Source organism: Squalius cephalus (genome assembly GCF_949319135.1).
Source record: "Squalius cephalus genome assembly, chromosome: 8".
In the NCBI taxonomy this organism is placed as follows: domain Eukaryota; kingdom Metazoa; phylum Chordata; class Actinopteri; order Cypriniformes; family Leuciscidae; genus Squalius; species Squalius cephalus.
The window spans coordinates 5,524,736-5,542,453 of NC_137129.1; the positions used below are offsets into that span (position 1 = coordinate 5,524,736).

Consider the following 17,718-nt stretch of genomic DNA (forward strand, 5'->3'; position numbering starts at 1 on the left):
ACCAGAAAGCGCACGCGCCCTCAGATCACTTGGACGTGGTTGTGTACAAGAGGTAAAAACGATATAAATACTGTTCATTTTCTCACACAAACCGCTCGTTTCGCGTCTTAGGCCATCAATGTGTACTTACGATGGGGAATTGTTTAATTTGGACTTCTCTGTGCATGCTCTTTCAGACAGTGACCATAGACCTGCATTATACGACTGACAGACAAGAACGGTTTGACCTAAAAATATCAAAATTGAAACTACTGCGGAAAAAAAGACACCTACATCTTGGATGCCCTTCAGGTAAGCTAAAACATACCAAAATTTTATTTCAAAGTGAACTATCCCTTTAACTATGACTTTTACCTCAATAAACTCCAAATTACTGCTTATTAATAGTTAGTAAGGTAGTTAAGTTTAGGTATTGGGTAGGATTAAGGGATGTAGAATATGGTCATGCAGAATAAGGCATTAATATATGCTTTATAAGTACTAATAAACAGCCAATATCCTATTTATATGCATGCTAATAAGCAATTAGTTAATAGTGAGGACTGGACCCTAAACTAAAGTGTTACCAAAAATATATTATTTGAAAACACCCTATTATCTTACATAATTTTGCTTTTTTAAGTAAATTTTGATTTTAGATATTTTTTAAAGGGGTGGTATAATGTCCTTTTCACAAGATGTAAAATAAGTCTCTGATGTCCCCAGAGTGTGTATGTGAAGTTTTAGCTCAATATACCCCACAGATATTTTTATATAGCATGTTAAAGTTGTAAATTTTTGAGGGTGAGCAAAAACGCACCGTTTTTGTGTCTGTTCCTTTAAATGCAAATGAGCTGCTGCTCCCGACACAGAGGGCGGAGCTTCAAGAGCCTTTTTATGTTCAAACCGAAGTCAGAAAGATGGAGAGACTCAAGAAGAAGTGACAACATGTAGACAACCTTTCTGAATGATTAGTTGGTGAATTTATGTAGCTTATGTGTAGTTATCTTCTAGTCATTAATTAGCATATTCTGTCTTGATAATCTATAAATCACGTTCCCGGGGGCGGGGTTTAAGTAAATTTTAGGGTTAGTGATGTCACTAACCCGGGAGGAAACTCCTGTAGTCCCTACAAGCCGTTTGTTGTAGTCCTTAAAAAGTAATTTCTTTAAAATAAAATATCTCCCTTTGCTTTGAACTTTGAAACCTTGCAAATGTTGTTTATGCTCAAACAGCAACATTACACACTAACTATAGTTAAAAAAGTGAAATCATATTCAACCACCCCTTTAAAACAACAACAATATGGATTAAGAAAATGATAACTGTCTGACGAGACATTTCAATATTAATGTTGTACTTTCTGAGCGTACAAAAACCTCAAACAAAAATGTTTGCTGCTGTTAGAATGGCAAGGTTTAAATATTTGCATGTTTAAATATTATAATATCAGTGAATTAACAGAAGTGCAACAAAATTTCAGACTCTTGAATGAATTCATTAATGATTCACTGGTAAATGTTTGAATGGTGACTCATTCCAGTCCATGAGCCAGCAATGTGTCTCATTAAAACGGATGGTTAGTCATGCATCATTTGTTTAGAATATCTTGCAGTGTGGTGTCAACAGAGAGAGGTACTCTGATGAAGCTCAAGAGGTGTAGAGGATACTCTGTCTTACCTTTGTGCTCCACAATTTTACAGTCCAGTCGAAAGAAGAGGTGACAAAGAGGTGTGAGAAATCGACAGGGCCCACAGCACTGTGACAACTGATGCCTGTCACTGGCCCCTGATGGCCCTCAAACATCTCACAGATGCCAGCTTTACTGTGGAGCAACACAAAGCGATGGTCAAAAACAAATACAAGTAACCATTAAGGCCCTCTATACACCTGATCTAGTTTAGTGCATGTATATCTACTTTACTGCTCAAAAGTTTGGGGTCAGTCAAAGAAATTTTACTTTTATTCTCCAAGTTTCAATAGGTAGTAAAGACATTTATAATGTTACGTAAGATTTATATTTCAAATAAATGCTGTTCTTTTCAACTCTCCATTCATCAAAGAATTTGAACTATTATATATTTTTTCAGTATTAAGTAAAAAACATTAAATATTAACAATTGTTTTCAACATTAATTATAATAAGAAATGTTTCTTTAGCATCAAATCAGCATATTAGAATGATTTCTGAAGGATCATGTGACACTGAAGACTGGAGTAGTGATGCTGAAAATTCAGCTTTACATCACAGGAATAAATTACATATATAAAGGTATATTAAATTGTAATAATATTCCACAATATTACTGTTTTTACGGTATTTTTGATCTTTGTCTTGGTAAGCATATAATTCTTTCAAAAACATTAAAAAATATTACCGACCCCAGACTTTTGTACATGCTTTTCCAAATGATTTGATCGGAAAGCAAAGATTAGAACCCTTGTTTTGATTGACAGGTGAGTAGGCGGTCCTTCGCCGCTGTCTGGGACGAACATCACTCCAAGCGCGATCAGAAAATGTGGCCACGTGTGTTTCCGACAACCTCTGAATTTGGTTTAAGTGATTGTTTATATATATTTATATATCTCTGACCACTTATGATCGGATCACACGAGGACGATAACTATAACAATAACAATAACGATAAAGATATAGTTCTAAAAATTTAAAAGAATAGCAGTCCACACCACAACTACAACGATAACGGCACAGAGAAACAACATCATTGGAATCACTTTCAGATCTATTTTTTCCAGCTGATGAATGAAAAAAACACTGACAGCCAATTAGAATCCAGCCTGCTTTAAAGAGCTCGAGCATTTAAAGCGACAGACACATAACTGGAGCGTGCGCTTAGAATAAACAGAATGATATAGTGTGTTGGTGTGGACACTAATATAGTTATCATTATAGTTATTGTTTAACTAGCCTTAAGGGTTATCATGGTCAGTGTGTCAAATGTATGCGTGTGTGTGCCACTCACCTGCCGTGTCTGGACGCTGTATACACTGTCCCCTCCTCACTGCCAACTATATAATTATTGACGTCTCCAGTGGGAAAGGCCATCCCAGTCACAGCCACTGGCTTAGACTTGTTATAAACAAGCTCCATGCTCTCCTACAAATGAGCAAGGAGACTTTTATACAGGTGTGATGGATGCTGGTAGTGTCAGGTGTTGATCAGATGTGCCAGAACTGACCTGAGGCTGTGACAGCATATCCAGGCTCCAGGAACACATACGTCCATCTGTGGACACCGTGATCAGGTTGTTGGCGTTCTGGGTGCCGACCACATTGACGCAGTACACTGGGTGCTTTGAGAAGAAACATATACAGTATGTCACATACAAATTCGTATACAGTAGCCTAGTAGTGGCCAAAAGTGATGTCTGTTTTAATTAAAACATCAAAATATGAGGAAAATATTTCATTTAAAAAAAAAAAAATTATAAATATGAGGGAAGAACAAAACACTAAACTTGGTTAAGGTATTTATATGAGAAAATTGTTTGGCAACTAAGGCAAACTACAGCTACAGGTTTTATTTTACTATATATATACACTCACCTAAAGGATTATTAGGAACACCAGTTCAATTTCTCATGAATGCAATTATCTAATCAACCAATCACATGGCAGTTGCTTCAATGCATTTAGGGGTGTGGTCCTGGTCAAGACAATCTCCTGAACTCCAAACTGAATGTCAGAATGGGAAAGAAAGGTGATTTAAGCAATTTTGAGCTTGGCATGGTTGTTGGTGCCAGACGGGCCGGTCTGAGTATTTCACAATCTGCTCAGTTACTGGGATTTTCACGCACAACCATTTCTAGGGTTTACAAAGAATGGTGTGAAAAGGGAAAAACATCCAGTATGCGGCAGTCCTGTGGGCGAAAATGCCTTGTTGATGCTAGAGGTCAGAGGAGAATGGGCCGACTGATTCAAGCTGATAGAAGAGCAACTTTGACTGAAATAACCACTCGTTACAACCGAGGTATGCAGCAAAGCATTTGTGAAGCCACAACACGCACAACCTTGAGGCGGATGGGCTACAACAGCAGAAGACCCCACCGGGTACCACTCATCTCCACTACAAATAGGAAAAAGAGGCTACAATTTGCACGAGCTCACCAAAATTGGACAGTTGAAGACTGGAAAAATGTTGCCTGGTCTGATGAGTCTCGATTTCTGTTGAGACATTCAGATGGTAGAGTCAGAATTTGGCGTAAACAGAATGAGAACATGGATCCATCATGCCTTGTTACCACTGTGCAGGCTGGTGGTGGTGTAATGGTGTGGGGGATGTTTTCTTGGCACACTTTAGGCCCCTTAGTGCCAATTGGGCATCGTTTAAATGCCACGGCCGACCTGAGCATTGTTTCTGACCATGTCCATCCCTTTATGACCACCATGTACCCATCCTCTGATGGCTACTTCCAGCAGGATAATGCACCATGTCACAAAGCTCGAATCATTTCAAATTGGTTTCTTGAACATGACAATGAGTTCACTGTACTAAAATGGCCCCCACAGTCACCAGATCTCAACCCAATAGAGCATCTTTGGGATGTGGTGGAACGGGAGCTTCGTGCCCTGGATGTGCATCCCACAAATCTCCATCAACTGCAAGATGCTATCCAATCAATATGGGCCAACATTTCTAAAGAATGCTTGCAGCACCTTGTTGAATCAATGCCACGTAGAATTAAGGCAGTTCTGAAGGCGAAAGGGGGTCAAACACAGTATTAGTATGGTGTTCCTAATAATCCTTTAGGTGAGTGTATATATATATATATATATATATATATATATATATATATATATATATATATATATATATATATATATATATATATATATATATATATATATATATAAGAGCATACATTGACTACAACATAACAGGTATTTATATTTTGTTGGTTCTCTTGTTTTTGCATGTGTTCATAATTTCTTTGTATGACAGCCTGGCCAAGAATTATGTTGCACAATTGGGGATGTTTCATTGCATTCTCACAAAAAAAGCTATTGACTCCAAGTACAACTATGCAACATGCTTACAAAATCTGTAACAAAAATATTTTTGAATAAATATAAAAAAATATATATTTGAATAAAGGGTGAAGAATACTTCTGTATGGCCAGCAAACATGTTGCAAAATTAAAGCTATGAACTGAATGTGTACACAGGCACAATACCTAGCCTGTGAACTAACATGGCTCGGGCATCTGCCCGTCTGCAAATACAGTTGATTGTGTGAATCCATTATGTCGTTATTGCCGTCAATTTGATTTTGTTTTTTGACCAACAATGGGCTCTTTCAGATGAGCCGGTGGAGTGGTGAGACGGCGGTCGGGACATAGGCTTTCATTATTGAGGGCACGGGAGTTTAAACCCTCAGCATGTATGGCATTCAGGGGCCGTGTGTGTGGCAGCTGAGCACAATAAGGGTCTATGGACGTCCCTTTTCTCTGCTACTAGGCTGTACTGTCTTTATTGCATGACAAGGAGTTAGATGGGGCTCATTGAGCCTGACTGTGCTGACAGACGGAGTCTAGCCCTGGGTAGACTTTTGCTCAGAGAGAAGACGAGGTCAGGAAAATGTTAAGGGGTGATTGCTCCCAGTCCCAGCATTATGTCCGATTAAAGGGATAGTCCACCCAAAATGAAAATTCGGTCATCATTTACTGACCCTCATGCTGTTCCAAACCAGTAAGATTTTCTTTCTAACTCAAAAGGAGATGTTTTTAAGAATATTCATGCCATACAGACTAAGATTTAAGTCGTTACTTAATGAAAATCTTGCTTGACAGTCGTGTTCACCATTTACATTCAGTGTATGGAATAGAGTGTGTATGTGCAATAGGTTAACATGCATCCAAGATCAAAAAAACACTTTAATTTTCTCATAATATACATTGCACATCACCTCATTTCTCAAAGAGCCTGAAAATGGTTTGTTTGAAGATTCAGTCTCTCTAAGCCCATCCTCTCCGAGAGCCTACTCTGCTCAGATTGGTCAGACGGCCCAGTCTGTTGCTATTGGTCGACCACTTACAGTGGTCAATTTAAACACGTCATTCAACGTGTATTGTAATGACAATTACCATATCTGAATTTCAGCTCCGGAGGCTTCCTCAGTGCTTGATACTCAGTGATACGAACTAATAATGGCGTCAGTTTTACCATATCAAGTAGTCTACGTTCACAATGCAAATTTTTTTTGTATAGGTGTTAACATTTTAATGTGGCCAATATCAGATTCCAGTGTGAACTGATCATGGTCCTGGACTGACCCGCATGCGCAAAAGAACGATAAAAAGACGTCACGCAGCACGCTGTCATACTGAAGTAAACGTGGAGAATATTAAAGTAAGTGATTATGTGTATATTTTAAGTGTGATCTGCCGCTGAAGCCAGTGAATTCATGCGTAGGCAATATAACCTCATGTTTCGCTTGTAAATAGAGCTGTCACTGTAATATTTATGAGCTCTGACACATCACTGTCATTCACTCACTACCTTGCGCAACTGTCTTGATAACTGCAGGTATGTAAAATCTTTGAGGTGACTCCCATGAGAGCAGAATTGTGCCGAATGTTGCTCTAGAGTGACGTTAGAAGTTTCATGAATTCCGATATGACCGTTCAGATTGCGGTCGCATTGTAAAACATCTGACCTGTATCGGATTTAGCACCACAAATGGAAGTATCACAAATCGGAATTGAAAAGATCAGTTTTGTCATGACAAAAACAGATCTGAGTCACATGTGAGCAAAACAATCGGATTTGGGCCCCATTTGCCTGCAGTCTGAACGAAGCCTTCGAGTCGGAGTCTTCATGCTTTTGAAGTAAATTTGCTTTTGCAGCGCTGAAAACAATGTCTTCTTGATATGTCGACAACACGAACCTATCTCTGCCAGGCCTCAGCTACAACTACAGTGTTTGAGGGCGGGGCAAAGTAGATGTTCTTCACAGGCAGCCAATGAAGACCATAGGCTGGCATTATGCAAATTTGTTACATAGGTATGTAACTGGAATTGAGACTGGAATCGCTGTTGACTCGTTTCGGGCAGTTCAGAATCAATTTCTAGACAATAACTCCATCTTTGATCTTTAATACTTTGCAGACCTTTTACATTCAAAAATTGCATGCTGCATGAAAGGAAATATTCGAAAAGCATGATGGGGCACTTTAAGTTTAAGAAGGATGATTGTATCTGCAGTGTTCTTACTGTATGCGCTGCAGCGGACAGGGGAGTCCTCTGAACCGGCGTTCTTCTGTGACTTCTGTTGTCCCAGAGAACAATCTGCCCCGAATAAGTGCCACCCACCAAAAGGTTAGGATGAAACCGGGCAAAACCCACCGACACCACTGGAGACTGGAAAAGACAAGACAAGGCAAAATCTTTAGGACAAAAAGACAAAGGAAAGAGAGAATGATGAAGGTGATGATGAAGGAAAGGTGGGCAGAGTACCAAACTATGCTAAGGATTGTGGGAACAGCAGTTTTATATTACAGCATCATAAACAGAGTGCACTAGAGCGAAAAGCGCTGGCTTTTGTTGTGACAGCCTTTCCCTCCATCTTCACTTTTATTGAGTTTTTGGTTCCTCTTCAGTGCCTGTCACATGAAACGTGCCCTAACGCTTACATATTTTCACACAAAATTCTCCGCAGCGGCCTTTACAATTATCTCAGGAGACCAATTACTGACAGCAAGGAGACAACGATATTTTGTTTTACTTGCAAAACTGCCCTTTTCGTGGTGATGTGACAGCAGCGGGCGGGACAGAAGTGTAAAAAAGCGTGTTTTCATTGCGCTCTCCAGTCGTCGGTAAAGCAAAGACTAGGACTGTCTCCCTTCATGCACCGCACCATCTGCGGCCTCGCCGTCATGCACACAGAGTTCATTTTAAAGTGACTGGAAAACAAACCAGAGAAAAAGAAAACACGCTTCTCTTTTCTTTCATTCGTTTCCCCCTCTAAAAAAATACAGCTTCTAAGAGGCTTCGGGAGCAGCTTCACATGTGAGGTGGTTTTTTAAAAGGACTCAAAATAAACTAAGCTGGAGGGGTAAAAATAAAGGCGAGTTGAGTTTATTTACACTCAGGACACGCAGGCAAATCTGGTTTAAAGTTTAAACGCATTAAGACAAAAGCGTTTGATGGTTGGACGGGAGATTATTTGACTGATTGTGTGATTGACTGCGGCCTGATGGAGAAATACTACACAAATACAGAGAACCGCTTATTTTCAGAAATTATTCCCTTCATTTACATACCAGAAATGAATGACGTTATGTTTCGTTAAAATCATAATTCTCAAAATTACTTTGAATTCATACATCATTATTTTTTTAACATTCACATGCCCTTGTAATCTTTAATCAAAATAACTTCCCCTCCCTCTTGCAGAGACATCTCTTCTCTTTGATGATGTGTTTACCGACATGAGGGCGGGGCAACCTGTCACTCACATGAGATTGACCAATAGCAAACCACACCCATCCAATCAATTCCCCATGGACAAAACCAAGTCCCGCCCTACATTTGTTCTTGTTCGAGAAGCCGTTTTACTTGGATAGACATCACAATAAGGAAGAAAAGACAATCGCAACTTCTGTTTCATGCCGACTGGATTTCACACGCGAGTTCTTTAAAACAAATACTCCTGGAACTATTTTTCAGCGGTGTTGCAACACTGCTACTTAATCTACAGTGGAATCAGTGATTAATGTACCCAGTTTCCTGAATTACTCTTGAGCTGTTTCTGAATACAGAATACAGGAACTTTAAATACAGGAGTCAAAACCATACAGCACAACCAGGGTATTCCTAATCCAAACGGTTCTCAAACAATTGACTCTTTTGAGCCAGTTCTTTATAGTGAATCAAAACCATACAGCACACACCCAGGGTAAATCCAAACGATTCATGAACAAATGACTCTTTTGAGCGAGTTCTTTTTGGTGAATCTAGAGTCTAAAATCTAGAGTGACCAATGTAGTCGAGTCGATTCTTTTTAGTGAATCAAAACCATACAGCACAAAAGTATTCCAACTGATTCACAAACAAATTACAGTGAATGATTTGGTTCCTCATAGTGAATCAAACAGATAGAGCTTACAACTTACTCATGAGACTTAAATCAGTATAGCCACTGACTGGTTGTTCATATTATACCATATGTAGTTTAAGATACACATTACATGTCCTGTAATCAGTGGTATTTTATAAATGTTAATACAGTTAAAGCCAATATTTGGATTGCATTTATGCTGCCTCTAAAAAGACTATGAATAGTTGCCGAACAAATGACTTCAATCTAAAAAATGCTGGGTTGTTTCAACCCAACTTTGGGTCAAATATGGACAAACCCAGCCGTTGGGTTACATTTTTAACCCAACGCTTGGGTTTGTCCATATTTGACCCAAAGTTGGGTTTAAACAACCTAGCATTTTTTAGAGTGTAGTCTTTAAAAAGTCACCTTTTGCAAGAACTGATTTATATGTATTAGCTTCTAATTTATTATGATTCCCACCCCTAACTACAGTATTATGGTAGAAATAAAATAGAAAGCAGATAATTGCAAGTTACTACACCGGCTGCAATAATACAATCATAGGACATCAAAAGCCAACATTTCAGGTAATAAATTGATTAGTATCTTTTAAGAGGTTGAAAAGTTTCACTCAAGTCTTGATTAGTCTGATTGCCAGTACCGCTGGAAAAGGATCTCTGTTCGGTGATTAATGATCAGTCAGACCTGAATACTAACACAGAGACAGGGGAACATTGCTGCTTAAATACACGGCTATTTCAATCAGAGCCACAAGCCGACCTCTGAACCAAGTCTCTTTCTCTCTCTCCTATAGTCATGTGTCAGGGACACGCTCCCCAGACCAGCGCTTCATTACTGGGCTAATGAACATGAGCTGGGGTCACCACAACAAGAGGGTAATAACTCCACTATGAAGCCATTAATCAGAGACTTAATGAAGTATCGTAACCTGAAACTTCAGCTCAGGAGAGCAGTCCAGCCAACAGCCAATCACAGGCTTCTCTGGCCTCTCCGCACACCACTGTTTTTATCAGACTCGTCTGCTGTGGTACGGTCTCATCCCTGTCCTGCAGCAACCTCTGACGACAGTCTCGATCCCTCCGCTTTCTGTTCCTAAACATGCTGATTCTATAGCAGAACAGATTCATTTTGATTGGATAAGCTGATTTGTGTAAATGCATCTGTTCAATCTTTACAAAACTCAACAACCAGTCCGACCTACTCCTGGCAGGGTTATATTTCTAACTAAAACTAAAACTATTAAAAACATGGTAGCACTTTAGTTTAGGGCTTATTAGTATGCATATTACTAGGATATTGGCTGTTTATTAGTACTTATAAAGCACATATAAATGCCTTATTCTGCATGACCATATTCTACATCCCTTAAATCCTACCCAATACCTAAACTTAACTACTTTACTAACTACTAATAAGCAATAATTTAGAGTTTATTAATGCAAAAGTCGTAGTTAGTAGTTAGTTGATACTGAGAATTGGACCCTAATCTAAAGTGTGACCAAAAACATTTCTGTTATTTGAAATTAAATAAAATATAAATATTAGTTGAAAAAAAATTTGAAATGTTGCATTGGCAATAAACTGAAGTGGAAGCACTAAAATTATTAACTGTAAATAAACTAAAACGGAAATAAAAATAAATTAGAAATATTTAGAATAAGAAACCTAAATAGAAATATATTAAATAAACAAAAAAACTAATAAAATGATAAAAAGCACATAACAAAATTACTAAAAAATTCATCTTAAATTAACATGAAAACTAAAAATATAAAAATAAAATTCAAAACATTAATAAAATTATAATAAAACTAAAAATACACATGACTCCTTGGCAATACTGGATCTTTTTTTAATCCCAAAATAATTGAATTTAAAACAAATGTATTAATTAATGTTTCATTTGAAGTCATACAAAACAAACACTGAAATGTTAGTAAATTAAGCATGAGAAAATATTTACAAAAAATATATCAAACAGTTAGGTAAATATAAATTATATAAAAAGAGGTTAAGGCAAAAAATGGAGGCATACATAATGTATGACAGTTTCTTGATGGCAAAAACATGTGTGTAAAATCACAAACTTACATTCTGTAGGTCTTTTTTTGAAAAGGTCAAAGAGGTCAAACCCCAAAAAGTTTGGCATTTGAGCACTGGATGACAATGCCTTGCTATGGGGTAACGCTGTAGTCCTCGCTTCACTCCACAATGCACCGGACAATGCTGACACGATGTGAACGGGCCTTTAATGATGAATAACATGTCATAGGGCAATCTCAGTTTATAAAACATCAGATGTATTCTTCCCTCATTACTGTAACCACATAAATCCACAGAGACCTTTTGCTCCATAACGAAGCGCAGAGAAATATGACAAGTATTTGAACTCTCTTTAAAGTCATAATCTAAACATGGCAAAGGCGCAAGACGCTGAGAGGAAACTGGATGAAAAGGCTGTATATTCACACCATATGGAGAGCGTAAGTTAAGATCCGTCTATCTTCAACGCATGGATTCTGAAATCACCTCTTCAGTTTTACTGGAAGCCCACAAACACTATTCGAGCACTGTGCTCCACATGCAAGCTTTTGCTACTGGAATTAGCTCACTTTGTCCTGTGATCTTTTCAGTTCTGTAGTGGAATTGCAATGCGATAAATCCATTTCAGGTTTTAGTTTGTTCAAGGGAAGTTGGGATACATCTACAACAAAAAGTATTGTGGCAGAATTATTAAGTGAAGAGAATACGGATTATCATTTAAAGTGCCAAATTTAACTCAAGTTAATTCAAAGTATACAATAGTACCATGACCAATAAAATCATGGTAGCGACTTGGTATAGTCAATATTAGGAAGTTTCCTGTTTGTTGTCCCCACCTAATTTCACTATTTCATCCATTTCGTCAATGCAGTCATTTCACCGACTGATTTAATTGAGAATATTTTACATTACAAGCTTAGCTTGACGTCTAACAACCCAAAGCTCTTATGGAAGTCGTAAAATGCAAGTGAAAACACAATCCCACAACACCTTCCTGGTTTCACTGGGACTAAGTGCTTCGGACATAATAATATCAATGGGAATGGTTCAGTATGGGATAATCCACAAGACTAACCTTGGCATGAGGAACACTCCCTCCTTTGTTGCCCCCTTTTTTTGCGGGCCGAAAGGGAAAAGAGGAGGAAAAAAAAGTCGGAGCCATTTGTCAGGGAGCAGATGACTGTGTAACAGACAGTACATTCACTGCCGCCTCCTCCTGAAGCACCACAATCATGTGGTTCTCAGCAAAGCTTATCAGCTCCAGATGCACTCCTCTGTCTTCCACCAGCATCCTTCGCTCCCTACCTCTTTTTTTTTTCCCAAACTGCACCCCACGGATTTTGTCACTCTGCGGTTACTGGCACAGGCCTTGTAATACCATATCTCCGTTTCAGAGAACAATGGAGGAGAAGCCAGTGAATGCGAGTAGTTTGATCTCTCTCTTTTACCTACGGACAAGAGGAAAGAACGGCCGTGTCCCCGTCAATATGAATGAACGGTATTCTTAGCATAGTCAAAATTGGATGAAATGCAATTCTATACTTTATACTTTCATTTGATTTGGTAGTGCACTTATGTGGCAGTATAGGTGTTTGACTTCAGGCTACTATTGGTTGCGTCAGGTTTATTTATTAAGCCTATCACAGCTAAAGGCGGAGCATATATATACCTGCCCTGTATTGAGTCCCGTCACAAAGCTTCCTTGCTTTTCCCGTTCCGCATGCTGTGAAGAGGCATGCGGGAAAATTGTTTGTGTGGTCCCATGGCATATAGGAGAATGAGTACTGTCTCCCATGGTTGATGTGTTTGCAGCCTCTTCACAGGTAGGAACGCGGTCGTTTGTAGCGTCTTTCCTTCCCTTATAGGGCAGTGGGTAAATTGAAATGCCTTGTGTTTTATGTTACAGCGTGCACGTTGATTTGTGGGCACTTCGGACTGCCGTGACTGGGATTCCTCGTACCCCAAGTATGCAGGTTATTTGTATATGTGCGTCATGCTCTGATATGTCTTTTAATTAAAGTTGTCGTTTCAGAAGCGCAGCGTATTCTGCCGAGTAGCGGGGAGGATTCCGTTGTTGGGGTTACCCGACGTTCGCTCGTTGATTACGGAGCGCTGCTGTTTTGCTGCTGTCTCAACTATATTAAAACGAAAGGATTCGCGTCAATTTCATTCCACTCTGGCTGCGGCCGAACAAGAAACTGTTAGTGCTTTAATGGCGTATGCAGGTTGACAGGAGGAATATCGCCGCCCTGCAGTTTTAGCGTGTTTGTGCGTGTGTGTGTGTGTGTGCGTGTGTGTGTGTGTGTAGGCAACGTGCGAGTGTGTGAATGTTTACAAGGAGAGTGTTGTGTGTTTGCTAATTGTATTGTTTTCTTTCAAATGTTTATTGTTTAATTAACTTGTTATTTTGTCTCCGTTTATTGTGAACTGTGTTTGATCAATCTATGTGATTCCTTTCTTTGATTTCATTTTGGGTTGAGTGTTCAAAAGCAAAGGGGTGGGGCTTGACTTGCTGATTACTTTTGTGCTGTGTATGAGCACCAGTGTGTGAAGGTGATATTAATTGTGTTTGGTTTTCTTTTGCATTTATTGTGCTATTTACTGAGTGTTTTGGTGCTCACTGAGTCCCCCCCCCCCTGCTGGTCACACTCGGTCCTATCATCTGAAAAAGTTGAGATTGTCCCTCTGTTTGTGTATTTGTGTATTGATGTTGTGAAGTCTCAGTGTTGAAGTATTATTTTGAACACTTTTCCTTGTATTGTCTTTGTTTTGAATTAATTATTATTATTGTGACTAGAAAAATTAAACAATTATTTATTCATCCACGTCTCTTGTCTTATAAGAGGGAAACAAATCTGTGCAGCCTATTTATTAGGTTGGTATTCCTGGGTTGGGAACTCCCAGGTGGCGTAGTCATTACATTAGATCTTTAGTAATTCCTCTTCATGCCACATTTGGCGTAGTACGGCAGGGTTTCCCATACTTGAGACAGAGACGTGGGTGTTTATTTTTGTGAATTGTTTTGGGGTTGTGTTTTGTTTTTTTGTTTTTTTCTCCTCTCCTTTCTAGAAAAGCAGCAAAACAGCAGTGCCCGTTGAGTCGTCCAATTTTCGGTTGTGCCTGCCTTGAGGGGGTTCTGTTTTTGGTAAGTAAGTGGCATATTGTAATCATGAGTGAGGAACTCCAAGAGCTCAGGGAGTTGGTGGCGCAGTTGCGAGCCGATAATGAGATGTTACATCAAGAACGTGCCCCTGGTGACGCAAACGTTTTGCCCATTACACCCCCGGCCCCGCCCATTGGTGCTAATGTTGGTTTGATTGAACGATTTTTGTACCAAGGGATGGGAGGTGCCCTAAGTTTAATGGCCGGTCAGGCATTGCCATTAGCGAGTGGATTGAGGAGGCTCGGGCCGGTATTCGAATTCGTCATTTGTCTATTCCAGTCATTGAGTAGCCATCATGGCAGAGAACTTGTGCATCACTTGTTTCTCGGTGTGTAGCCGTCATGGCAAGAGAACTTGTAACTAGTATCTCATTCGCGTTTTTTTATTGAGTAGCCGTCAAGGCAGAGAACTTGTGCATCACTTGTTTCTCAGTGTGTAGCCGTCATGGCAAGAGAACTTGTAATAAGTATCTCATTCGTGTTTTTCATCGAGTAGCCGTCAAGGCAGAGAACTTGTGCATCACTTGTTTCTCAGTGTGTAGCCATCATGGCAAGAGAACTTGTAACCAGTATCTCATTCATGTTTTTCATCGAGTAGCCGTCAAGGCAGAGAACTTGTGCATCACTTGTTTCTCGGTGTGTAGCCGTCATGGCAAGAGAACTTGTAACTAGTATCTCATTCGTGTTTTTCATTGAGTAGCCGTCAAGGCAGAGAACTTGTGCATCACTTGTTTCTCAGTGTGTAGCCGTCAAGGCAGAGAACTTGTGTCGCTCGGTATGAGTGCCAGTCCGCTTGGATGTTGTGAGTACGATGACGCCTATCCATTGTTCTCTGTAGATGTTGTGAGTACGATGACGCCTATCCATTGTTCTCTGTAGATGCTTCGAGTACGATGATGCCTATCCATTGTTCTCTGTAGATGCTTCGAGTACGATGATGCCTATCCATTGTTCTCTGTAGATGTTGTGAGTACGATGACGCCTATCCATTGTTCTCTGTAGATGCTTCGAGTACGATGACGCCTATCCATTGTTCTCTGTAGATGCTTCGAGTACGATGATGCCTATCCATTGTTCTCTGTAGATGCTTCGAGTACGATGATGCCTATCCATTGTTCTCTGTAGATGCTTCGAGTACGATGATGCCTATCCATTGTTCTCTGTAGATGCTTCGAGTACGATGACGCCTATCCATTGTTCTCTGTAGATGTTGTGAGTACGATGACGCCTATCCATTGTTCTCTGTAGATGCTTCGAGTACGATGATGCCTATCCATTGTTCTCTGTAGATGCTTCGAGTACGATGATGCCTATCCATTGTTCTCTGTAGATGCTTCGAGTACGATGCCTATCCATTGTTCTCTGTAGATGCTTCGAGTACGATGACGCCTATCCATTGTTCTCTGTAGATGTTTTGAGTACGATGACGCCTATCCATTGTTCTCTGTAGATGTTCTGAGTACGATGACGCCTATCCATTGTTCTCTGTAGATGCTGTGAGTACGATGATGCCTATCTATTGTTCTCTGTAGATGTTGTGAGTACGATGACGCCTATCCATTGTTCTCTGTAGATGCTGTGAGTACGATGATGCCTATCCATTGTTCTCTGTAGATTTTAAGTGCAGCGAAGCATATCCGTCGCCCTCTGTAAATGATTTTAAGTGTTGTCGTTATGATGGCTCCTTTTTAATTTAGTCTCTGCCCACTTTAGGCCCTGGAATTGAGTGGCAAGGGTTTGCTTATCGTCGGGGCGACGATACAGAAGTGAGGGGTAGAATGTGGCAGTATAGGTGTTTGACTTCAGGCTACTATTGGTTGCGTCAGGTTTATTTATTAAGCCTATCACAGCTAAAGGCGGAGCATATATATACCTGCCCTGTATTGAGTCCCGTCACAAAGCTTCCTTGCTTTTCCCGTTCCGCATGCTGTGAAGAGGCATGCGGGAAAATTGTTTGTGTGGTCCCATGGCATATAGGAGAATGAGTACTGTCTCCCATGGTTGATGTGTTTGCAGCCTCTTCACAGGTAGGAACGCGGTCGTTTGTAGCGTCTTTCCTTCCCTTATAGGGCAGTGGGTAAATTGAAATGCCTTGTGTTTTATGTTACAGCGTGCACGTTGATTTGTGGGCACTTCGGACTGCCGTGACTGGGATTCCTCGTACCCCAAGTATGCAGGTTATTTGTATATGTGCGTCATGCTCTGATATGTCTTTTAATTAAAGTTGTCGTTTCAGAAGCGCAGCGTATTCTGCCGAGTAGCGGGGAGGATTCCGTTGTTGGGGTTACCCGACGTTCGCTCGTTGATTACGGAGCGCTGCTGTTTTGCTGCTGTCTCAACTATATTAAAACGAAAGGATTCGCGTCAATTTCATTCCACTCTGGCTGCGGCCGAACAAGAAACTGTTAGTGCTTTAATGGCGTATGCAGGTTGACAGGAGGAATATCGCCGCCCTGCAGTTTTAGCGTGTTTGTGCGTGTGTGTGTGTGTGTGCGTGTGTGTGTGTGTGTAGGCAACGTGCGAGTGTGTGAATGTTTACAAGGAGAGTGTTGTGTGTTTGGTTATTGTTTTCTTTCTAAGGTTCATTGTTTAGTTATTTTGTTATTTTGTATCTGTTTCTACTGTGAACTGTATGTAATTATTCTCTGTATATTCTGTTTTTGATTTCGTTAGGAGTTGAGTGTCCAAGAGCAAAGGGGCGGGGCTTGACTTGATTATTTTTGTGCTGTGGATGTGCACCGGTGTGAAGGTGATACTGATGTGGTTATTGCTTTGGTTTTTCTTTTGCATTTTTGGTGTTACTTACGGAGTGTTGTAGTGCTCATTGAGTGTCCCCCCTGCTGGCCTCACTCAGTCCTGTTGTCTGATTATTTGAGTTGTGTTTTTGGTTTAATGTATTTATTTTGTATTTATGTTGTGAAGTTCGTGTAACTTATCGTGGAAGTATTATTTTGAACAATTTTCCTTGTCTTGTCCTTGTCTTGAATTATTACACCTGTGTCCTCTAGAAAAATTAAACAATTATTTATTCATCCACGTCTCTTGTCTTATAAGAGGGAAACAAATCTGTGCAGCCTATTTATTAGGTTGGTATTCCTGGGTTGGGAACTCCCAGGTGGCGTAGTCATTACATTAGATCTTTAGTAATTCCTCTTCATGCCACACTTATAAAAGTGAATTTGTTCCTCCTCAAAGCTCTAAAACATCAACTTTTCAATTTAGTCAACATGCTCTCATATTCAGCTTGCTCCACAAACTTACATAATTCCACTTTTGACTGCATACACTTAAAGGGATATTTCACCAAAATACCCTCAAGTTGTTCCAAACCTGTTTGAGTTTCTTTCTTTTGTTGAACGGAAAAGAAGATATTTTGAAGAATGTTGGTAACCTGACAGTCCATTGACTTCCATAGTAGGAAAAAAAAATACTATGGAAGTCAATGGCTACCG

General features: G+C 39.8%; 1 protein-coding gene across 2 annotated transcripts in view; it reads right to left on the reverse strand.

Annotated features, from left to right (window-relative positions):
* The window catches only part of dync1i1a (dynein cytoplasmic 1 intermediate chain 1a), a 78,046-nt gene that overhangs the window by 16,276 nt on the left and 44,052 nt on the right, over nucleotides 1–17,718 (reverse strand). For both annotated transcript variants that reach the window (XM_079879181.1, XM_079879180.1), the window contains 4 exons: nucleotides 7,213–7,359; nucleotides 3,180–3,293; nucleotides 2,964–3,097; nucleotides 1,660–1,804 (listed from right to left, as the gene is read on the reverse strand). In XM_079879181.1, the coding sequence (XP_079735307.1) occupies nucleotides 1,660–1,804; nucleotides 2,964–3,097; nucleotides 3,180–3,293; nucleotides 7,213–7,359 (540 nt within the window). The remainder of the gene's footprint in view (nucleotides 1–1,659; nucleotides 1,805–2,963; nucleotides 3,098–3,179; nucleotides 3,294–7,212; nucleotides 7,360–17,718) is intronic.